Source organism: Pagrus major, chromosome 2 (genome assembly GCF_040436345.1).
Source record: "Pagrus major chromosome 2, Pma_NU_1.0".
NCBI classification, from domain to species: domain Eukaryota; kingdom Metazoa; phylum Chordata; class Actinopteri; order Spariformes; family Sparidae; genus Pagrus; species Pagrus major.
The window spans coordinates 10,801,449-10,825,641 of record NC_133216.1 but is presented as its reverse complement, the minus strand read 5'-3'; the positions used below and the strand labels follow the sequence as shown (position 1 = coordinate 10,825,641).

General features: G+C 41.5%; 2 protein-coding genes across 2 annotated transcripts; both read right to left on the bottom strand.

The window, feature by feature from the left end:
• Window positions 1–3,149: 3,149 nt before the first annotated feature.
• On the bottom strand, window positions 3,150–7,253 carry socs9 (suppressor of cytokine signaling 9). Its single transcript, XM_073492414.1, has 2 exons — window positions 7,105–7,253; window positions 3,150–5,276 (listed from the first exon to the last, which is right to left on the bottom strand). The coding sequence occupies exon 2, from the start codon at window positions 5,109–5,111 to the stop codon at window positions 3,363–3,365; it is 1,749 nt and encodes a 582-aa protein (XP_073348515.1). The 5' UTR covers window positions 5,112–5,276; window positions 7,105–7,253; the 3' UTR covers window positions 3,150–3,362.
• Window positions 7,254–10,214: 2,961 nt separating this feature from the next.
• On the bottom strand, window positions 10,215–23,114 carry samd4b (sterile alpha motif domain containing 4B). Its single transcript, XM_073484252.1, has 13 exons — window positions 22,796–23,114; window positions 19,849–20,370; window positions 19,232–19,702; window positions 18,870–19,112; window positions 18,650–18,759; window positions 18,241–18,327; window positions 17,803–18,094; window positions 17,570–17,655; window positions 17,140–17,255; window positions 15,355–15,553; window positions 14,542–14,668; window positions 11,735–11,818; window positions 10,215–10,353 (listed from the first exon to the last, which is right to left on the bottom strand). The coding sequence occupies exons 2-13, from the start codon at window positions 20,042–20,044 to the stop codon at window positions 10,325–10,327; spliced, it is 2,040 nt and encodes a 679-aa protein (XP_073340353.1). The 5' UTR covers window positions 20,045–20,370; window positions 22,796–23,114; the 3' UTR covers window positions 10,215–10,324.
• Window positions 23,115–24,193: the final 1,079 nt, after the last annotated feature.

Sequence of the window (24,193 nt, the reverse complement as noted above, 5' to 3'; positions counted from 1 at the left end):
TGCATGATGAGCGCCACGGTGCTGCCAACTGCAGCAGCCACACTCAATCCCACATTCTCAACACACCACACACAGCGAACACACAGGCCTGAGAGCAGCCAGTGTGAAACACTCTGAAGCTCTTTACAGCCACCTGCTGTGCTCGATGAAACACAGCATTTTTGCACCGATGGAAACACTGTTTTACATGAAATTAATCTGTAAGGTGCAGCCTTTATAAAAATTAAAAACACGGCTAACATGTGCATTAATTAGCTATATAATTGGATATTGAATTGGAAGCACTTTATTTTGCAAGTCTGCAATTTCCATATAATGTCTGGCAATTCCCTGCCCAGAGCTATGTAATGTAAGACGAGGGAAAGGGCAAAAGGTATGGGGACAAAAATCTGGCCCTGAACTTGGCTCTGAATTATCACTAGCTTAAGTGTGCCAAGTAGTGATTAATCCATGATGCCGTCTGTGGTGCTGAGGTAGCAGACAGATTTGTGTATGGACCTTTTTTCTCTCAGTCTCGCCCTACTGTCAGCTCTGTCTTGGATTTATAATATTCTTTAAATTAAATACTATAAATGCTCAATTCTTACCATATTGTAGCCTGTAGAGTAGTCTCACCTTCATGATTAAAGTGAGTAGCACGGTGTACTCGCAGATGAGCGAAAGTCTCCCACGTGAATATTACTTAAGTAAAAGTCTTAAAGTATCTAATAGTTCATGTACTTAAGTATTAGAAGTAATTTCTTATATTTTACGTGTATGTACAGTATACTGTATACTATGGGTCAACTGATTATCAAATCCAATATTCAGCATTTTGTTGCATCCAGTTGAACAAATAATTAGTATCAAAATACACCTTCCTGAAAATTACAGATGCATACCAAATTATGGGAAACGAAGGGATCCGTAAACTCTTAAACTGTGACACAAAAACACAGTACTGCTAGATTTTATCCTCGAGGAATACCAGAGTGCAGAGCGTTGTGTTGTGTTAGAAAATACAAGACAAAAGCCTTGAGCTGCCAAAGGGCTGAAATTGCTGGAGCGGAGGGTTCAGAGTGTACCCCACACTTTTAGTATGCATGACAGGAGAAATGTCTTCCAACACAGTAAGTCTTATTTTATAGCTTAGTTTTTATAGTGACTTAATGAAGTATACAAAGGTCAAAGGTTCTGACTTTGCATTTTGAAGGCAGACTTTGATGCTGCCTTGGCACAGCTATTTAAATTACAGCAGCTTCATTAGCGGATGAGTGCTTGTCATGGATGATTTGCATCCTGCATATCAAATCGCCCATCTCAAGGAGAAAACACCCTCGCAGTGGTTCAGGGGTTGATCTGGGATCCATTCTCCATGCTTTCCCATTAACACTGGACGGTTGTCTTTTGTGATTATTTCTAAGTGCATACAACAATTAGCAGCGGGAGTCTCTCTCGTGTGTTTTCATTAACACAAAATGCTGTTCACACACAGCGGCAAATGACTCCCCCACATAGGTAAATATGGCAATTAATCTTTCAGCAAGTCCTAGATAATCTGGTAAATGGAAGTCTGTCTAGCATGTAATGCTTTTTACTCTTTTTGTGGCATATTTATTCACATTTGTACATTCAAACGTTGTTTCGTGTCCACCATTTTAAAGATTTGCAGTACTTTAACCCCCTGTTAAGAAATATCATTATTCTGTAAGTGCTTTGGATATCTTATCCCTATGCTTGTTCTAGGGAACAGATGTAACCAAATCATTTGCTACAGTCTATTGGTGGGACTGGAGTCTTCACATATATTTTAAGTTAATTTTTATATTTTGTTGATTTACCACTTTAAAGAGGCACTATGTAGTTTTGGAAAAGAAATTCAAGTTAATAATACAAACTCAGAACACTGTTTGAAACTAGACAGGTGGCAGGGTCCGCCAAATATAAACAAAATAAAACAGTATGAAATTGTGTTATGATTTTGTTTATTCAATCATGAAAGCAAAGAGCTAGTTTAGTTTGTTTAAGCATTAAAAAAAAAAAATCAATGAAGATTTTTCTCTTCCGATTAAAATGTCTTCCACCAAATCTACATAGAGCACCTTTAAGCATTTCCCCTGCATCTACTGTATCTGAGCTTGTATCTGAAGTGTTTTCAATCTTTTGCTAGGACTGATCCCTCTTGGCAGAGCTTGCAGATTTTAGTCTCTCTAACTGAATTAATATCAGGCTCAAGAAAAACTCTCATAACACTTTCCTCCCCGCATCATTCTTTTTGTTAATTAAGATTCATCAGTGCTAATTCACCATGCTAATTTTGTCATTGAACTACTGGATTGGAAGATTAGTGTGTAGACACCCCGCCACTTAAAATATGCACAGCAGGAAGTGCAGCAACAAGATGTTGTTTTTTTTCCTGTAGGGATCTGGGTCCTCACAACAAAATTAGATACCAAGTGCAAAAAAAAGAGCAAGACTATACCTCTGGACTAAGGATGACTAAATTTAGAGCTACAGCACAACAGTTTTTCTTAGAAAAATATGGCGCATGAACGGCTGGGCTTCATCATTTGCATTCTGATAATACAGCTGCTTCACCTGCTGCTGACAAGGTCACGAAGGCTACATTTGATCCTTTACTTCTAAACTAATGAAGGCTGTTGGCACTGGCTGCATGCATGTTAATCTCATAGGAGAAAGCCCAGATGGTTACATGATGTAGGCTGAAAACAAAGCAGCTGAATGATACAGAATCTCAGAATGAGACATTCATTTACTGCTAGTTTTGCAACATCTTTCCTTGTAATTAAACCAAACTAATGGGCGCAAGTAATTGTGATTTCAACGCGTGAAACAAATCTATTCTAGGTCAAGCTGTCTCCTTTTTAAATAAGAACAGGTAGCATATGCACCCAACCCTTTCAGTCAATCCAGGGCTCAATGTGGGAGACAATAATTAATGCTGCAGACGTGCAACACTTCCACACCTCAGTAACGAGAAGGAACCTTGTCGGTATGTGTTCCACCTTCTCAGCACGTGACTGATGAACAACTCGATTATAATCATCTCGATTCACACTAGGACACCTACCCCTATCATCTGATAATTAAGCTGATTTAGTCACACTTGAAAACACATGATGTGTGAGGGGAGTGATCTGAACAACACATCTAAATAAGTTTGTTTAATTTGAGCATAGAGAACTTTGAGTGTACAAGATCAGTGAGATTACATAGTGTCTCAGTGTAGTTTAGTACAATTGCTAAAACATGTACAGCAGGAGTAAAATAAATAAGTACAGTGTAGTGGAGGTTAATACAGCCAGATAGAGTGTGTTAAAATCTATTTAATAGTGACTTTTAGATAATTTTTCTGTTGTCCTTCATTCCCACCAGGTGTCCATTCGCCGTACACGTACTCTCTGCTTATAGTGGTATTCTTTCAGGTGCTTTTTCAAAGCATTTGGAATGGGAAGCATGTTAATGCCATCGTAGGTGGTGCAGCTGCTGATGGCCGCTCTGCAAATGTGTTGCAGAGAAAACGGTTGTGTGCGGTGAATGGGGTTGGACAGCAGGGGCTCGAAGAACATGCAAGAGTTGGGGTCCTTGTAGTGCTCTAGTAATCCCGTAACAGTGGGAGCGTGGAAGACACTGGGGTCGTGCACGTCAAAGCTAAAGTTGTGGTTCCACTGTTCAATGCGTGCGTGTAGCGAGCGGCCGTAGCGGCGGAAGCTAACGGAGAAGAGGTAGTCTTCCTGGGCAGAGTCACGCAGGAGGAAGGTGCCTTCGGGCTTCCCCTCCAGCAGCGTCTCTGCCTCGTAGCGGTCCATGACCCCCCAGTAGCACGGGAGGTTGGTGATCTGCAGCAGGTCTGGAACTAGACAGTGAATGTAATCAATCTGAGTGTGAATGCGGTAGCCGTCGTGAGATTTTTGATGCTCAGTCTGAGGAAGTACAGCCCCAGAGGGCATGCTGGTCGCTGTCACCTCTGGGTCAACCAGAGGATCTGGAATAGTATCACAGGCGAGGACAGAGACAGAGGCAGAGGCAGAGGCTGAGGCTGAGGCTAGAGCTGAGGCTGAGGCTGAGGCTGAGGCTGAGGCTGCGGCTGAGGCTGAGGCTGAGGCTGCAGCTGAGGCTGAGGCCGCAGCTGAGGCTGAGGCCACCACCTCATCCAGGGTGTCTAAACAGCTCTGTAGTAGGAGCTGGTGCTGCTGCTGTCTTTGGAGAAGAATCTGTTGTTGCTGTTGAACTGAGGCTCTGTCAGCCCCGGATAGCTCATTCATACCGTGAGCCAGTTTAGGGCCATGCTTGTAGAGGGGGTTAATTTGGGCCGTCACCTCAAACGTGTGGATCTCTGCGTTGGGTGGTGGCTCAACACCTTGTTCGATGCTGATGCGCCTGCGCTCTCGCAACCTGTCATCTACGTCCTCCACCACAGTAGCCATGGCTGAAGTAGGGGGACTGCACACTACTGCAGAATCGAGCATGGGTGGCTGGGTAATGGGCGCCGTGTGCTGTTTAATGAGATACCACTTCTGGGCCAGCTCGGACCCTACGGGGAAAGGGCAGTCATCCAACATCAACTCACTGAGATGGATCTTGCGCCTTGAGGAGGCACAAGCAGATGACGATGATGAAAGAGCCTGGGGAGTTGGTGCTGGTGCGGCTGTGGTGTGGGTCTTTATTGGGAAACACTGGCCCATTGCATCTTGGATTTTCTGCCGGAGGGTGCGACTGCTGCTTGAGCCTCTACCCTCACCTTCATTGGGTGCAGATAACTCTGTAGCAGAGCTAACTGTTCCCAGTCCTGGTCTGGCTGTTACCCGTTCTTGTCCAAGTAATGAGGCAGCGGCTTCCAAACCCTGCCATCTCCAACTCTCCTTCAGAGGAGAGGAGGAAGATTGGTCCCTGTTCTCCAGGTCACTCAACAGCTCACCATACTCAAAGCCGTCACTGACAGGCCTCTCGACTGCTGGTTCATGGGAGGCGAGGCATTTTTTCTTCCCCTTTCCACCTTTCCGCCCACTGCCTGCATCTCGTCTCTCCTCCGATCGGCTCTGTCTCACCTTGGGACGGGCCCCCCTCTCTCGATCTTTCCCTCGGTTCCCTGACTCCTTTGGTAATGACATGATGGATTGCGTGTGAAACAGCAACAGTAGCACCACTCCAGGGAGTTGCTGAGGGATGACGTGTAACTGCAGTTAGCTTTTGGTAAAGAGTCTTCCATCCACATCGCTTGTTCACAACGTCACCGTCATTGTTCAGTCATCGTGGCCGCCAAGAGTGAAAACAACCTGCAAAACAAAATGAGAGTGCTGCTTAAATCCTGTAATAACTCTGCAAAAACTTCACCCAGGTGCTAGAGTAATGGATACACTTTTGGTGCAGCCGTCACTGGTGTCACAGTCTGCTAAGATATTGATTTCTCTAATCCTAACCTTTGTCTATCTCTGTGAATGAATCACAATACATTTACTAATTAACCTGACCTTTATTACGAGGGAGGCTTCTCCTCCCAAAACACACGTAGGGCTGTACCTCATTCCTATTTGAAATGTGTTTTTTTATCTAAGGATATACTCCTTTACATTGCCGACAGAGTGAAAAGTGTTGGTGCAGATTAGCTCTGCTCTAAATTCTACCTTCATCAAGATCATAACATTCAATTTATGTTTACACTGTTTTGGAGAGGTGTCGATTTAAGAGCTCCGACTGATGATTGCTCTCATCAACATATAATCGGTCGTCTATTTTCTTGATTAATACGTTAATCTTTCTAAGTCCATAATGTAATCAAAAATGCCCTAAATATATCCAGATTACAATGAACAGACAATAGGAGGGAAAAAACAAGTAAAGATTCACATTTGAACAGCTGGACTCAGTTCATTTTCTGTCGTTTCTGCTTATAAACAGCTGCAAATTAATGATCTGTTTCCTTTATTGTTTCAGCTATAGTTGAATAAACTTGAAAGTCATTTTGTAAGCAGTTTTTTGTGCTTTTGAATTGTGTGACATTAAACTTTGGAGGCATTTCTAATGTTTTGAAGATACTTTGACTCATCTACATGAGGGAAACTTCTGAATTTAAGGCCTATTAGGGAACTAAAGGAAGCAAACAGCCCAGCCAGTACAGGCCCAACTTCCAGTCTGATTAATCACATTACTGGGTCGCTGCTGTGGCCTCTGGCTCCAGGAGAAAGCTGCCCTGTGCTGAGAAAAGTTCTCCCGGCCTTGCATGTTAGCTTATCCAAGCTTTTAGCAAAGTTGTTACTCGGGTCCATTCTTACTCCTTGTGACCCAATAATGTTGTATGCTGCTTTTGATCAGAAAACACACCTGATAAACTGTCTGTAAAAGCTCAACACAAATAATGTTTACCAGAGAAGGTGTGCTTGACGACTGGTTAGCTTAAACCATCCACTTCTTCTGAAAGTAACATTAGCTGGCTATAATGCTCTTCACGCAGATTCCCTATGATCTGGAGCAGCTTTTAAGTTTATACAAGTTATGTTACAGCCATAATTTTATAACTCAAGTGACCGTGAGACAGTGACAAACTCGTAAAAGACCTACTACACAACAGTTAGCGTTACCTAGCTAGTTAGCTAGCAGTTTTGACTGCGGTTAAAAAAGTAAGTTGACAGAGAGCTACAGCTCTGATCGGCTGAAGTTTTCTCCGTTTTAACCAAGTTTTTAATGTCAACCCCAAATCCTCTTTTTGTCTTGAACAAAGATCAAGCTTTGCTCACTCTCAGGGATTAGGCTCTATCTTTTCTCAAATCACGTCAACTATTACCGGAAAAAAAGTGGGTGGTGTATCAGAAGAACTAACTTTCTCCCACTACAGTTTAAGCTAACGTTAGCTTGCGTTTAATTTGAGCAAGATGTCAATTTCTCGAGATAAATCGACCTTCTGCGGTGAAAACCATCAAGCGATAAGTACATTAACGTTAGCTAGCAAGCTAAAATCGTTAGCAAGCAGCTGTTTATGGTCGGTAGGCTGCGTTAGCAGCGCGGCTAGCTAGCTATATGCTAACTTGGATACTCTTTACTGTTGGAGGAGCGGCTAAGTTGTATTTATGACAACTTATGTCTCTCTTTCTCAGTCGTAACACATACCTAAGCAGTTGTTATGAAGTTTCTCGACGAAAGAGCTCCTGTTTCTTCTTAGATAAACTAATGACGCTAACAAAAAGGCGGCTAGCTCATATTAGCTTGAGTAATGAAGCTGAGACCGTGCAACCCGGAAGTAAAAAGTAATTGGGAGTAATTTCTTCGGTAGCAGCGCAACATAAGAGGATGTGAGCAGCCTGACAGATGAGGGCAATAAAACAACTGTTTTGTCAGCTGCTAAAATGCGTCTGCAGTGTGTGACAGAGTGGACAGAGACAAACACAAACCACGAGTAAAGTTGCAAAAGAACTGAACCTCTTTATTTGGACTGTCAATGATCCGACGGATGCTGCACTTCAGACCATTCACACACATGAGTGACAGTAAAAAAGTAGAGAGTAAGCATGGGATGCAAAAAGGTTCATAAAATATTAGAAAATGTCTGGGGAGTCATCAGAATTAAATATAAATTGTACAAGACAAAATGAATGCAATGTAGCCTACAGCCGGCTGCACTGATTCAATAATTAAGCCTGGCAGGGACATTTTTCATGACCTAGGGGGCCACTTGGTAAGAAGTCTCCATATGACACAGGCTCTGTACCTCCTAGTGGATGCTTGGTATGTGAAAAACACACAAGGCTGAACTCAATGAAGTGCATTTCCCAACCCATTTCATGCATCACTGGAATGTAAACATGGAGTAAACATATTCCTTGGCCTTTTATTAGTGTTCAGTTTACTCATAATCACATAATTTGTGGCTCAGATAAGCGTCGTCATCCCCTGCTGCATCCTCACTATGCACAGACACTTGCAGAAATCTGCTGCACTGTACCTCTGTGTCTATTTGCAGCTATACATAGGCCGTTCAAAGCTACAGAGGCTATGAAAAGGACAATCTGAGCCATTTGTAACATAACACAATTGATATACAGTATAGTGAGTAGTTAAAAATAAGATAGCCGAGTCTTAAAGTTGTCAGCATTGTTAACTCACAGGAGTCCTTTTGCGGGCATGAGTGTGATGCTTTTAGTAAGTCAGATCTATCCAAGAGCCTGCTCTGAAGAAATCCATGACTAGAATACTACTCAAGACCATTAAATCAACGTATTGAGGATGCTGGAGCTGTGCATTTCAGGCACCACATGAAGAGTTTATCAGGACATGACAGCTAACAGTTCAATCACAAAGGCCAGGAAAGCTATTTCTCGCTCGTCACCGCATGACCAGAAAAAGCAGGCGTTACATGCCTCATAAAGTTATCACTTGAAAAAAATCTACTGAGACTCGTATGGAGTCCATGGATTAGAGGGGTAGAAGGCTTTTGTTTTTCAGGCTCTACCCAGCCCAGCTCATGTGCGAGAAGGCGTCAGTTCTTTAATGTGTTACATAGTGAGACAATGGAGTATTCATGACATCACATAACATGAATTGGGCATTATCCCAGAGAGATGTAAACAGTGACATTTAGGCGATATAAACATACAACATTAGTTGCAAGATTTCTGCTCTGTAGCTGTAGGTGACTCTGGGCACCATCAACCATCATGTCCTCTATCTACAACAGTGCTGTATTAGTGTGGCAAAACATGCGATTATAGAAAATAAGCATAAGTTATCAATATCAAGGGAGAGTAAAAAATACAATTGGAAAAGATAATCTGTAAATAACCATCTTTACTAGACAGACCTCCTATGGCTGTGCTGAAATAAAATGTGAATGGTTATCCCTGCCTTATGATGCAACCAAAAGTGATCTGAAGGTTAAGACCATATTACACATACATGCACCTCCGCTCTGCCACATTCAAAGACAGAGGCTGTATAAGACAGTTTTTTTTTTTGATTCAACACTGATACCACATGATAATGTTAGGGTTCTGAGACTGAAACACATTGAGACACGAACAGAAAATATGGACATCGTCAAGCACCTTGAAAAGAATGATTCATCAAATCATCACGTTGGCCGTTTGAGGAAGAGGGCACTGCGAGGGTGAGGCGGCTGCGCTGCGGAGCATTTATTACAAGATCAAGCTTCATTTTCCAGAGCCAATCATAAGGGTGGGGGGGCAGAGGGTTGAGATGGGTTTCATTTAGTTTTCTCACCCAGAATTAGAGTGTAAATTGAAAACACTCTACCCGCCTCATTTCTATCAATTCAATATCAAATCAGCTCTCGCAGAGTACAAACCTCACCAGCCCTTATTCACCCCCTTTGGGGATTCCTCGGCACAAAATGAGATTCATCATCATTTATGAAGTAGGGCATAAAATAACAGACAAATTGCAGCTGGCATAAATTCTTCAAACTGCTGTTGTTTGTTAAAAAATTATACCATTCTGTTGCATTTCACTACAAATATCCTTCTCAAATTAACAATCGCACAACCCTTCTCTTTGGCTTTGTAGACGTTTAGAGGAGGACAGTCACTTCTACTTGGATTATGTGATCTGGGGGGGGGGGGGGGGGGGGACAACCGAGACAAACGGTGTGCCAAACGGTTGAATTACAAGCTTTTCCTCGATCCTTTTTGCTCCTCCCTTTGCCACAAAAACACGTTCTTTAGAAAGGATAAAAGCAATCGAGGAAAGCTGCTAAAGTTTCGGCTAACACAAGCCCTTACAAGCACTGCTTACAGAACAATTAGAGTGGCTAGGAAGTGTATTGTATCTGTATTTCAACACCTGTCTACAAGTGAAACCTCAGTGAATGTGAATCCTAGGGCCAATTACACTTTAGAGATAATTTAGTAAAAAGTGCCTTACTTCTGGCTGGGACTTTTCTGAATCTACACATTATGTGGTGCAGGGGCTGTGGCTGTCAGTGTGTTCTGGAAGGAAGCCTTGCTCCAAGGCAGGAGGAAAAAGAAGAGTAACTCAGGGCAGAGCCCCTTTAAGACAGCACCAATCCACCGTTTTTCTCTCAGACCACGGCAAACTGAGCCTCTGCACATCATGTCACAGTCCTGCAGGTGACATGGAACAGTTTGCTTTGTTTTCCTCTGTCCTGCAATATAATAATCATCTGTATTCCATTTTTAATAAACTTAGTTGTATATAATAAAGTACAAAAATATTAGAGAACATATACACAGTTTTTTTTTTTTGTCATTTTGTAGTGACTGCTTTGCCTGGTTTTCTTAAGCATACGTATATCTTTGTGCTGGGTGATGAGGAACTTAACAGGCCTCGACTGAAGTGTATTTTTCCTTTCTTCTTTTCATATTGTTGATGTCCGGTCTGTTCCATCTGAGGAGGAGATTGAAGATAAATATGTTTCAAGACATTTACAACCATAATATATAGTGCACCACTCACATTTCATCCTTAAGTCACCTTAGAGAAGAGTTTTACTCCTTTTCCTTCTTTTCCCCAAGGGCAGATAAAGTTATTGATGCCTTTTTAAAATGTGTCCATGAATTTTGACATTCATTGCAGTGCCTTTCATGTATTTTTATGGTATGCCATCCATTGAACTTATTGAGCGTATTTTATCTTTATTAGATATATTTAGCAGCTCCTTCCACAAGTTGGGAGAACAAACCCCACTGCAGAATGGAAAGTAGATACCATATTCTCACAATTACTTTGGATCTTCTTTTTCCAAAATATAGATTTGTTCATCGGCCATGACTGCACATGTAAGTAAAAGTGAACAGGACACTTTCAGATTGTACACACAGGCACAAAAAGACATCAGTAACCTTATCTGTCTCTTAGAAAGGAAGGAAAATAGAGCTAATGCCTTGAATTCCATGTAACACAAAGAACAATTCATGTAGCAGCGATACCTTTCTACTTCAGATACAGAATACGCAAGACACAGTAAACTAATACAGAGCAACAAAGCCTTAAAGGGACAGTTCATCCCCAAATCAAAAATGCGTATTTTGTACCATATGACCCCCCAGAATAAGGCGTGCATCTACCCATGCTTTACCTTAATGGCGTCCTGCTGAGCTGTAATGTAAGCTTGCTTTGTTAGCTTAGTTAGCTAGCCTCTCGTCCATGAGTAGATGCACGCTTCCCTGTGTGTGGGGATACGGTTGGCAGGTGTAGTTCGGTAGAAAGAACATAGCTCCTACATGAAACTGCTCACACATAGGTCTGTGGATTATCTTGAGTAACTGGGTCAAGATTTCTGGAAAGAGACGTTGCTGTAGCGAAACATTGGTGGCTACTCACACCAAAACAATCTAAATGGATAAATAGTCCTACATGTAGGAGGAAAAATAAGTACTTTTGATTTCGGTGTGTACTATCTCATCAAACTTATTTGATATGATGATGCTGGTGCACCATACCACCACACAGAGGTATGTTTGCATCTTACTCTGTCCGCTAGAGAAACCTGACTGTGACTTGACTAACGGTAGTAGTTGTTTTTAACAAAACTAATTTTAATACACAAATAGTACGAATGAAAAATGACGATAAAAGTCAACAGACTTTTTCCAACAAGTTGTGTGTGAACAAATAAGTATGTACTGCTCTCCCTGATGGACACAAAGCATTCGTAAATCCTCTCTCACTCTGCACTCTTATAATAAGGTGTTGTTTTCTGGTTGGTGGTTGTGTGAGGTTTGCCAGGCAGTGGCTTGTTTAGTCCCAGGCTGCTAAGGACACTTACCCCCTAAGGCATGCTCTGTCATACTGAGGCACAGTGACTCCAGCGTGGGGTTGATCTCCAGGTCAGCACCTGGAACTTGGCATTCTGAGGAAATGAGTAAAAGCAGTGTCAGTCCACAGGAAGATTAAGGTTTATATCACTGTCAGGATTTCCATTTTTAGTAACACTCACAAAAACACAAGCAACTCTGTATTTTTCTCTCCATAGATAATGTCAAAAGAGGTTTACTTTGCCAATTTTGCTAGCATTAACATTCTCAAGACACAAGTACACTTTAAATAAAGGGAAATGCCTAATTTATGTGGGCTTGAGAATAACAGTTATGTTAATGTAATGCAATAAAACATATTTCTTTATGTAAAATGACAATGGCTTTTGGTAACGTGCAGAACCAAACCATGTGCAGCTCATCTATAAAGAGCAAGCACGATCTCACTGTTTTCATGATATCAAAAGTGTGCTGCGCTGTTCACACATTTCCTTAAAATAAATGTGCCATATATGATCAGGCTGAAGCTACAGTGCAAAATAATTTGCAGTGTGACAGGATGCTGTCTGATGTAAATGTAGTTTGACTGAACATACAACTGGGTGAGAGAATTTTCACTGAGGTGAGGTGTGACATCACCTCTGAAATCCTCTATGGAATAAAATGTGCATTTTGTGTTCAGTCTGAGTCTCAGCTTAGATTTCACTTGCTTATAAACCAGAATGTGATCACAAGTGGCCATTCCAGACACATTAAGGATGTGTATTCTGATTTTTATAGGTGTAAACTGCAAAATGTCTCAAGCGAAAGCAGGCGCAATAATAAATAATACGAAAAAAGAAAAAAATCAATACAATATGGAATAAGTTCCACCCAAGCATGGTAAGACTTAAATGTTGTACTGGTTGCCAACATACAAAACACAGTGTTTGATGTTTTTACATTATTAAAGGTTTTTACACATACATACATGATTAGTATTGTGGAATTTATACGGTCTATTATAATAACATTGAATAATTCAAGTGATGTGTGAACACATACCTATCATCGGTCAAACATTGCTAAATCTGTCTGTATTGTAAAAGCCAGAAGTGGCACTAAATGGAGAGCTGCTTTGGACCCGAAAGAGACGGATCTTTATGTTAGTGGAGCCAAATTCCCATCACTTATATGGAAGCCAGCGATGACCACTTGGGTGTTTAATTTGACCCTTGACTGATTTTCATACTTAAACTATAATACTGTGCAGTGATGAGCTAGTCAGCTTTAAATTGGATCATTTGGAGTACCCAGAAGAATACACGACCAGACTATGCTGTAATACTTGTATTCCTCAATAAAGAGACAAAACAAATCTTTTAACAGAACAGAAAAGTAGAAAATGACTGGAGATCATCCGAGTGAACTCCTTTGAGTATTGAGCTTATTTTTTGGTCTACTTTTATGTGCTCTCTGCATTCCTTGGTTTACTATACTCTATTACAGTTAACATGGATTCCTAAAATCTATAAGAAGACTTTATAAGATCATTTGTAGTGAAGGTCTATGATATATTTACTAAAATTCATATTACTATAAAATCTTCTAAAAAATCAGCAAGGGGTGTCTTGATTACCAAGCGGTTGGGAGGTGCCACATGTTTGCAACATCCTAAGTTGAATTCCAGCTGAGGACCTGTGTTGCGTGTCACACCCTCCTCTCTGTCTGCTTCTATACTGCCCAATCCAATAGTCAAAAAATTCAAAATAAACAAACTCCTAGACGATATCGTGTCTGTGGCGCGTCGTGTGGGCGCGAGACACGTCAGTTCAACTGACCGCGGTACTGTTTACAGAAAAAGGTGCTATAAACAACACATCAGTCCTGTGGTCAGAACATGACCTTGTTTTTCCCCACTGTTATTTGTCACTGCATTAAAAAGTAATATTTGAACAGTCCAGCATGAACTGAACAAGCTAAACAGTTCAGTGATCACACGCTGTAATCACAGGAAACATTGCTTTGGTCTTCTAAAGGTCTCCTGGTTGAAATGAATCATGTCTATTATTTTTTACATTTGGGTCTTTTCTAATACATGCTGTTTTTCCACTCATCTGGTATGGATGATGGTTAATATTGTATTATTCATGTTTTGGGTTGTTTATATAATTCAGCAGTACAAAGTAGATAGAGCCCCTAGCTGTAAACATAGAAACTGTACCGTCACTGGGTTCATACATCTGTTTACGTTATGAAGTTTTGGCTTTCACACAGAATAGTCTGTTAAGGCAATGTCTTATGATGACTCTGTTGAATAATGACAGGACCATTACAGATGAATTTGCAATGCTCGTGTGTGGCATCTGGCACAAGCAACAAGGCAACCAAAAGGTTATGTATGCCGTACGAGGTGACAGATTGTTTACTGCAACATACTGCGTAGCTGTCTTGTTATTTTGTCCTTGGCACAGAGGGAGAGCAGCTCTCTGTTTTGGCATCTGGCCAAATAGCCAAAATTGTGTAGCTTGTCTTGCTCACAAAACCCATTAACAGACTCAAATCTGTCAGTTCCAAATCATCTCTATTCCATTAACCATTTCATTTTGAAAATCACTTTACTTTAAAAATGAAACGACTTCTAGATAAGCAACGTGTAGGTGACACTAGTGTGGTAAAACGTACACAGGAGATTAAGTAAGGAAAGACAGGCAGGTGTAATTACAATGTGGCCAAGAATACAGAGAATCAAAAGTTAAACAAGGACAGGGACAGACTGTGGGTGAGGGCATACATGCATGTTAATCAACAATAAAAGAGGTTTGACCTCATACAGTACCTTGCTGCTGGAACATGAGCATGGTTTGTGGGGAAGTGTGGACAGGGAGTGAGTGGGTCCGCTGCACAGAGCTGCGACTCTGACTTGGCATGCTGTTACTGCCCCCGGGGTTGGCAAACCACAGGTTCTATAGAGGGAAACACAAATTCACATTACGTAAATGCCACTCATCCCGGGAGGCTGGACAGTTTGCTTATTTTTAAGCTAGTCATTAAACAGAAACTCTTCAAGCTATGATGATGATGATCAATTCATATCAAAATGCGATGCCCCTAACGCCTTTCTTGTCTACTGTCTTGTATGTACTGATTAAAACTGCCAAAGTCTCCAGATTTTTTCACTTATTTTCATTTCAGAACAAATGTTTACTAAAGTGTATTGTGACTCCTGTGGCAAGTCATCACGTGGGATTACCTGCAGACATAGTTAATGGAGATACTGAAGAAAAATGCAGAACAAAAACTAAAAGATCCTGTGTGTATGATTTAGGGACAGTCATGTTTTCATTAGTGTCTAATCACCATGTTTATACAGTAGAACAGACAAAGAAAACACTAGCTCTTTGGAGGGCCTTTCGCAGGTTGAGATGAGGGGTGTTAAGTTGGTAGTAATCTGCAACCTCCCCACTAGATGCCACAAAATCCTACACTCTAGACCTTTAAGCTGTGTACTCGGCATTTAGCAAAATTTTCCTTTAACTCAAATCATCAAAATGAAAAAAAACATGCCCTGACTGTCAAATATGGTCTATCCACAATTTAAGTCAAGCTACGCCTGTCAAAAACTGGCTCATCCAATCACAGGAATACTGACTTGTCTACCCTGGCCTGCCAGCGCAGGACTAGCGAGTGTGTGGCGTGGAGATGCTCCCCCAATCCCACTGGGACTCAGAAGACCCATGCGCCCGGCTGGGAGTCCACGGGGGGTCATCTGGAACTGCCTCTGGCCCCGCCGCGCTACACCTCCACTCACAGAGCCTGCTGTGGGGAGGGAGTTGGACCCATAGGTCCAGCTGGAGTAAAAAACAATAAACAAAAAGCAACATTAGAAATCATCGTGAGTTAAGAGAAGTGCATGCACAACTGCTGAAGCTACTTCATACAAGTGTTAATTTCGTTAACTAAAACTGTAACGAAAAATGTTCGCAACAACCTTTTTTCCATGACTAAGATGAGACGATGACGAGCTAAAAATAGATCTTTCATAATAAAAACTTTGACGAAATGTATGTTTTGTTTTCAATGATGAGACCAAAATGTGAGTGATGGGCTGTCTGACTTTTAAAATGCATAATATTTTCCCCAAATGGTGCAATTGTTGCATATAATGTATCACTATTCCTAATCCTGAACAGAGATCTGTGTCGGATCCTGTCCTGTGCAGGGGGCGGGGCAGGGCCTCACTGTCTGTCCTTCACTTCACACACATGCCGACAAAGACCAAGACACAGACACCCTGCTCTGAGTGGCAATGATGAAGAGAGCCAAACATTTATAAGTGTGGTTATACTTCACGAGAATCCATGCAGACAATGCTCGTTGCCTCAGTGCAACAAGTCTTTTGCATGTAAGGGCGGGAACACAAGCAATCTTTCAAAACATCTAGCGAAAGTACATCACATACAGAGGGAGACAGCCCAGCTCATAGTTCCTCTAGTTTGCCTGTCTCCTCAGGTATGTTATGCTTGCAGGAGCCAAAACAGAGTTAATTAAATTATACAAACATGGGTTGATAGCCGTTAGTAACCATTAGTCAGCTGAATGTTTAGCTATGCGGTCATGAATTCTGTCTGACATGGTGAAAGCTCCATCCAAACTGTCCTTCAAATACATTCAGACTCAAGTATATTTACATCCACCAATTAGGCTACTAATTTAGCTATTTTCTGAACGACAGCATGGATGATGCTTTCACCATTTCAGACAGGATTCATGAACGCATACCTGATTATTCAGCTGACTAATAGTAACCGTTATAAACCCATGTATGTATATATATATATAAATACTGTAGTCATGCTGCAGGCTGCAGCATGCTCATATATGTTACCCGTGTTACCACTGTATTTTTTTATGTTGTTGTTGTAATAATTTAATCGACATTTCTCAGATCACAACATTATCGTCACTAATAGTGAAATGTTGAACATGGCTGTTAAGACATGTTAAAAAATGTTCGTAAATAACGTATTGCAGCTGTACCATTTATAACTAGCCTAACACATTTAATAATAACATGACACATTTTGACTGAAAGCGATGACTAAAAGTTGACCAGAATGTCAACTTGACTCAAAGTGGACTAAAACTATGAATGATAAAAATGACTAAAATGTGACTTAAACTAATAAGCGTTTTCATTTAAAGACTATGACTAAATCTAAAACAGCTGCCAAAATTAACACTGCTTCATACGAAATGATAATTATTATTTAAATGAGGAAAAGAGAGAAAAAAGAGAGAAGGGAAGGGTAAGAGAATCAAAGTTAAAAATTAAGCTGCAGGGATGAGTGCAGCGACAAAGTAACATTCAGCTAGTGTGACATCTCCCCCGCTGAAGAGGGAGATCAAAGGTAAGAGAGGGCTCGCAGAGTCTCACCCTTTCTGTCGGTACACAGGCATGTCCAGCATAGCTTTCCGAGGGAACAAGCGGAGCAGTTTGAGGACCTGCTGCTTCCAGGAGACCAGCCTTTTCTTGTGTGTTTCTGAGAAAGCCTGACACATAGAAAGAGACAGCCAGAGAAGAAAGGCTTCAGATTTTCAAAGAGCGTTAACCTGGGTTTCAGCAGATGCTTCTGGAATATGTGATTTTTTTAAAAGGAAAAGGCAAGTTTTACTCTTTACTTCAAGACAAAAACCTCTAGACGGTTAGATGATGTAAATTTGTCTATGTGGTAGTTTCATTATTCAACATTTATGGAGGTATTTGTTTTGTGCTGTAAGACTACCATTAGGTGAGTTTACAACAATGCATACAAATCATTTATTCTGTTCACCAAATGAAGAAAACTCTCTCTTTAGGGTCTCACCTCGTGTGTTAGACACTTCTCAATGAGCTGAAGGTAACAGCTGATATTCTCCTCATCCGGCCTTGACACCAGCAGCTGGGTGCACACTGACAAAAAGAAAAAAAAAGCAACAGTTTATATATTGATGTCCAAGGACATCTGGAATTCTGAGGAAGCAGTAGTAGTAAAAGTATATATATGTTTTTTCAATTGACATGATCAACAGGAATCTGGGAAAAACATCTCATTCTTACCTTTACCCATGACACGGGTGAACTGTCCAGCAATGTCGCCGTCTGAGATGGGTGTAGCTGGGGAGTCTCCATCACAAGGAGGTGGGTTGTGGGACTGGAAGCCCTCTGAGGCCGGCTCTTTGTCTGCTCCTGTTTTTGTGGCGTCTGAAGTGGGGGTGGCTGTGTCCGGGGCGGCGGCTGTGTCCGGGGCGATCTGCACTGCACTGGGTGGGCTGTAGGCCTTGATGGGTGTTATGATGATCTGTTGCAGCTCTTGGAGGGCGTTACGCAGGTTTCCGCCCTCCAAGATATCCTGCCATTAGATGACAACATCAGTGTCACATGCTGTATAAACTATTCAAATGTTACATTGCATTTTTGATCATTAAGAGTGAAATCTGAGTAAGACAAAACAGCATTTTTTGCATGAGAAGAAAAACATCATCCCACTTGAATTACCTTTTCTAGAGACTTGAGCACACTCTGTCTCTCTCGCAGTTTCTGGATACTCAAGGCGATCTTGTGCCGTGCTCCTTTGGTGACATTCTAAAAAGGAGAGATAGGAATTAAAACGAAGTCTTGAGAAGCAGGAAAGTCACTACTTGTGGGAACACAGGGCAATTTTACACAGTTACTAAATAACAAACCTAATCACCATTTGTTTCATTAAAGCCAAGGGGCAGAGGCTAAATCGCACATTTGTATGTGTGACTGCCTCGATATAACTGTGGGGTGCGTTGCTTAATTTCATGCCTCATTGAGAGTTGATGTATCATCAGGTTCTGAGGACAGTAATGTTCACAATTGATAAGGAGGGTGGAATAATCAAAGCAAGGCCCTAGTGTATGTATAAGGGAGGCTTAAAAACCTGCGACTCCAGGTGCTGCTCTGTGAGAATCATCATCTCCTCATAGGTCATCTGGGAGAAAAGCGATGCATATTTATGAAGGCGGAGACTCTTCAACCATGCGGGAACATCTGAAACAAACACACACAGAGGGACAAAAAAAAATTATGTTAGATTTCGGCTGTTGGCTGTGCACGGCTTTTACCAGCGCCCTTGGCTCAGTTCGGTAATGAACTCTGACCTTTCATGCCACTGCCATCCTCCTGGAACGTGTTGCGACTGGAGCCCTGTTCTTCTGTCTGCTCACTGCCTGAGGAGGCCACGCTGCTCTGGGGGGAGAGGGGTGCGTGATCTGTTGAAATGTAGTTTTGCCGGCCCCCTGCATCATCCTGGCTAATCCACTCAGAACCACAAGCCTGGGGACTGGAAGGAATAACTGACATGGACTTCTTCAGAGGGCTGGGCTGCATCTGCCCACCTAGACCTGGCAAAGGAAACAATTAATATATGAGGGACACCAGAATATGGACAATATGGCAAATATGTCTATAATGGTCCCATATGATCCCACCAAACTATTTCCTCTCAGTGACAAACATGTACCTGTGTTATTGCTGTTGATGGGAGATGACATCCCACCTGGGAAAGGCATGTGTCCGTTCTGGCCTGCCGGAGATGTGCTGGATGAAGGAGACTTGTCGTGCCAGGCAAGGCCGGGGTCAAGAGCCTCAGCAGAGCTGGGCCATTCATCTGAGCCCTGGCGCGGGTGGTAGGGGCTAGATGGGGCCCTGGGTGCATAGCCACTAGATAGGTGCTCCTCCAGGTGGTTTAGCCACATGGCCAGAGAGGTGCGGTCATCCAGCGTGGTGGCAGGGTGGATGAGAGCATAGGATAGCAGCTGTCTGCTTTCTTCCACAAAGAGGCTGCTCTCAATAGTGTGGCTCAACACCTTCTGAAGCAGCTTCATGTACTCACATTTAGCCTCGCTGTTGCGTGGCTGCAGCAGAGGCAGATGGGACAGCAGCAAGGACACAACCTTCTCCTTTGGCTCCTGATGCCACTGGCTGACAATTGCTAATGACAAAGGGCAAACAGAATTTCGCCAGTGATTAATCTTTTATTACTGCTTTAATACATGACTTCAATTTTAAGAAGAGATTGAAATAATAGTGAATGATAATTGGAGAGAATTAATAAAACAGCCAAAAAAAACTCTCTACCTGCATTGTTGGCCTCAGCTTCTAGGATGTGGATCTCTGTGCAGTCTGCCAGCCAGTGTTCAAGGCAGATGTGTAAGAAGCGAGCCTGGGTGCGGGACACCCTCTTCAGGAGGGACAACAGTGCCACCGTCTGTTCACACTCATTCCAGCCCTTGAACCAATCTGTGAGGATACCTACCTGGTCTCGGAACATCATGGCGTGTCTCCTCGGTAAGGAGAACAGGAATGTGTGGATGGGGAGGGGGGTACTGTAAAGACTGCTCTCTCAGACACAGACAGGATCAGTCTCACCCCGCACAGCGGGGTCGTATTTGCAACAGTCCTGGGATCCCCTCAGACTAGACCGAGGGGCCCTCACATGGTTCACGTGCTGACAGAACTGCCAACAGGGATGCTGTGTGGATTACTGGGAAGATGTCTATTGAAGCGAGGTTGAAAGTGTGTGTCAATTGTAGTTGTAATGACACAAAAAGGAAAAGCTCTTTTTCACTCTGGCATGTTCAGGATCACATCATCTGTGGCCTATCAAATCGAAAGAGAAAAATCTTAGATGACATGGATTCAAAATGACACAGACACAAACATGAAGGCTGACAGACTTTGACAATCTACATTTTACTGCCCCAAAGTAGCAAAACAAGCAGAGCCCGACCAATACTGGATTGTTGGAGCAGACGCTGATAATGAAAATTCTTACATTGATATATCGGCCGATATTTATATATATATGTATATATGTATTTATGTATACACACACATATATATATATATATATATATATATATATATATATATATATATATATATATATATATATATATATATGTGTGTATATATATATATATATGGTTAATCAAACATTTGTGACAAAGATATGTAAAGGAGACAGGATATATCACAGTTTAACAATAACGTCAGTGCATTGAAGCAATAAACTTGACTAGGAATTTAATAACTATGAATTACCCCAAGCATATTTTTCTGCATTATGTTGTGTAAAAAAAAGTTTTCATATCGGCATGTCAGACATCAAAAGACAAGAATCGTGATATTCATGATGCAGATGGATCATCGGCATCAGCCAGGGGAAAACTGAATTTACAGTGAAGTTACTTCAGATAACGTAAGAGAATACGGCACATGCAAGACAAACACACGACTTCCACTTTTTATGATATGCTAATAATGGCAGTGCTAACGAATATGACATTAAATTGGAGTTTTAGAACGTCTCCATAGTTACAAAAGGGCGTTTATGGGTTTCCAAATAAAATGACATATAAGAAACATCCATCAATTCTTGAAAAACTCAGTAAGGACTGTGACTGTATGGTGTCATTTGAGGTAAGCTTCTACTAATAAACATCATCTCTTCCCAGGAACTTTTGTCAATAGTGCTTATGCTGCTTGAGTCATATCACAATGATAAAAGCGCAACTCATTCACAAAAGGTGTGCCAAACATGTTATCCAAAAGATAAGAGTTCAGGTCAGTAACACTGGAAGTAATGTTTAACACATAACACTAAAATAGGCTTCTGTCCAAAGACTAATGGCTGTCATCAATACCCTGTAATAACAACAGCTAATTAAAATTCAGTAGTTATCCGTTTCTGAAGAAAAGTAGAACACAAACATAATCAGTAACCAGCAAGGACAATGTTACATGCCAAAACTGCTAACTGCCAACACTGGTACCACTTGTAATAAATGAATAGGGGTCAAACGATATGTTTTTTTCAGAGCCCATACCGTTGCGGATTATAACCAATCCAGGAGATCGATCAAACGATAACTGGAACCAATATACATTTACAGGACAAATACAAATACAAAACCCAATGATTGAATGTAACCAACTACAATTAACTCAAGCACTGTACTTTGCTTCAGTATTTCCATTTTCTACTAGTTAATACTTTCACTCCACTTCATTTATTTGATAACTTTAGCTACTAGTTACTTTAAAAATACAGTGCTGATCGGCTATTACTTGTGACATTAGTGTTGTGGACAGAGAAAGGTTGCTGCATCAGAGCCGAAGTGCTGCATTTTAAAATGTATTCATTTTATCAGCAATCAGACACACAAAACAGCAATACATATAACCGGAAAAATGCTGATTATCTGCCCCAAATAAATCAGCCAGACCCCTACAAAATAATTTTGATTTAAGCACACCTGAGTGTCTGGCTTTGAGCTCTGGTCAGCAGACAGTTGTTGTGAAACAGCTGAAACAAGCTAACATTACACCTGGCAGTGGGAGAGTTAGCCTGGTTCAGTGTTGTGACACTCCAAGAAGACTGCCAGGCACAGTGTCGACATTTCAAATCAGAAGTATCACATCAAGATGTCTTAAACCTGCCTTAAACAGCCAAAAAATTACACATAAATAACCACACTAAAGCAGGCCCAATCACAGGATGCTCTTGTCAACTGCCTCAGTATTAAGCCGCACAATCTGTTTAAAATGGTCCGTTTGTACAGTAAACGCTTTGTTGAACAAAATAACAACAGAGACAGCAGTAAAAAACACTTGTATTATGACTGTCTCGTCATGGTCTCAGAATTAGCCCATCCATACAAATGCAATACTGAGGCTTTGGCCAGTAGATGTCACCATTTTTGATCGAATCAAATGCCTCGAAACAGTGTAGCATTTTCAACACAATTGCTTCATAGTGATTCAGTGTTTCAGAAAGCTTCGTTTCCCCATCACTGGCTTTCTCGGCCTAGTCACTGAAGAAAGATTCAGAATTCGTGTTGTTTTTCCTTTAACGCTGTTGCTGCCCCCTTTCTCCGTTTGGTGCTACAATCTTAGCGGTGCAAACAAGGAGGTTAAAACGCAGTTTTACTCGACAGCAGGTTGTAGCTAACGCTAGTTGACTAGACAAAGTTATGCGAGTTGAGATTTACAATAAAACAGACTCAAGAGGTGTATTGTTTACCTTTGTCAGTTGTCACTGGTTAGCGAGCTAGGCTAAAGTGCTAATGCATAGCTAGCTCGACGGGAGGGTAGGGATTGCTAGCAAAAATTGCTAGCGCTAGCTTCTTAGCTAGCAAGTTTTGCTAATAGATGCAATAACGTTAGCTTAGCTGAAAGAAGCGTAGATTTCGGTCCCGTACGAGGTATTCCTTAAGGATATTCCTTCACAGCGGCAAGCTCCCGTGGTTTCAAACAAACCATGTTAAAGAATGTATGTACAAAATGTTTATTGCAATGCAGAAAATAAAGAGAGTACGCCTGGAGAAATCTACTTCGATTTTGAGTTGACGTAAGACGTGCGTGCAACGTCATACGTCTGGACGGTACGTAGTGTTTTGTTCCGCCCACAGTCTGGTGGATGAAAAGGCTCCCACCCTGAGAGGTAAACAAGTCGCCCATGTAGACAGACACACAGACACATGACATTTTTATGAAATGTGTCTTGATAATAATCATTTGTTGTTTGCTGATAGTGATAATTAACTAGTCTATAACATGTCAGACATCCTATATGTTCCCACAGCCAAAGGGCATTGTCCTCAAATCAAAGATATTTAATGTATAATGATGTAAAGCAGCTAATCCTCACCTTTAAACAGCTAGAAGAAGTGAACACCTGGCTTCTCTGTCGTATAAAGGCCAGGGGCATTGGACCGCCAACTCTACAATTAATTGCCGACTACTTGAGCTACAGCCACCCCTAATAAATATGAATTATTAACATTTATGTCAATTCATTTCCGACGATAGAGTTATTCATTAAATGGCTGTTTCTGCACCAGAGTGAACAACCAAGTCTTTATTATTCATGGTATAATGGACGAGTGAACAGGGGAGTCATCTCCAACATAGCCTTATTTTGAAGATCGTCCGTACAGAGGATGTTGTTGAGTGTTAATCAATACTAAACAACAGAATACAAAACTGCTGCATTAGTCTAAGTGGACTGAAAGCATACTGTCTTCTGGCCGTAATCAGCTGTCAGATCAGGTGTTCGCTTTCAGCTTTCAATAGCAAAACACACCACAGCACTCACTCAGGTAAATGACAAATGACCTGCCTGACATCTCACTGATTGAGTTGTTAGAACTTGCCTCAAGTGTCCACCAGTAGAAACCAGTATACCAACTGCTCCTTATGTAATGGTATGTAAGGTATTTACCAGGAGGACAAAACTGTCCCCCCAGTTGACTTTTTCAGGCTCATTACCCCCACCTGGAGGAGCACTTATCTGTCATTCAGGTTGAAGCATGCAGGGGAGTGAGCCAAAAATCCAACACATAGCTCATACCTGCAACGATCAAACATATTAATCCTCTTAATCTTTATAACCTGATCCACTTTAATAATATGAATCCAC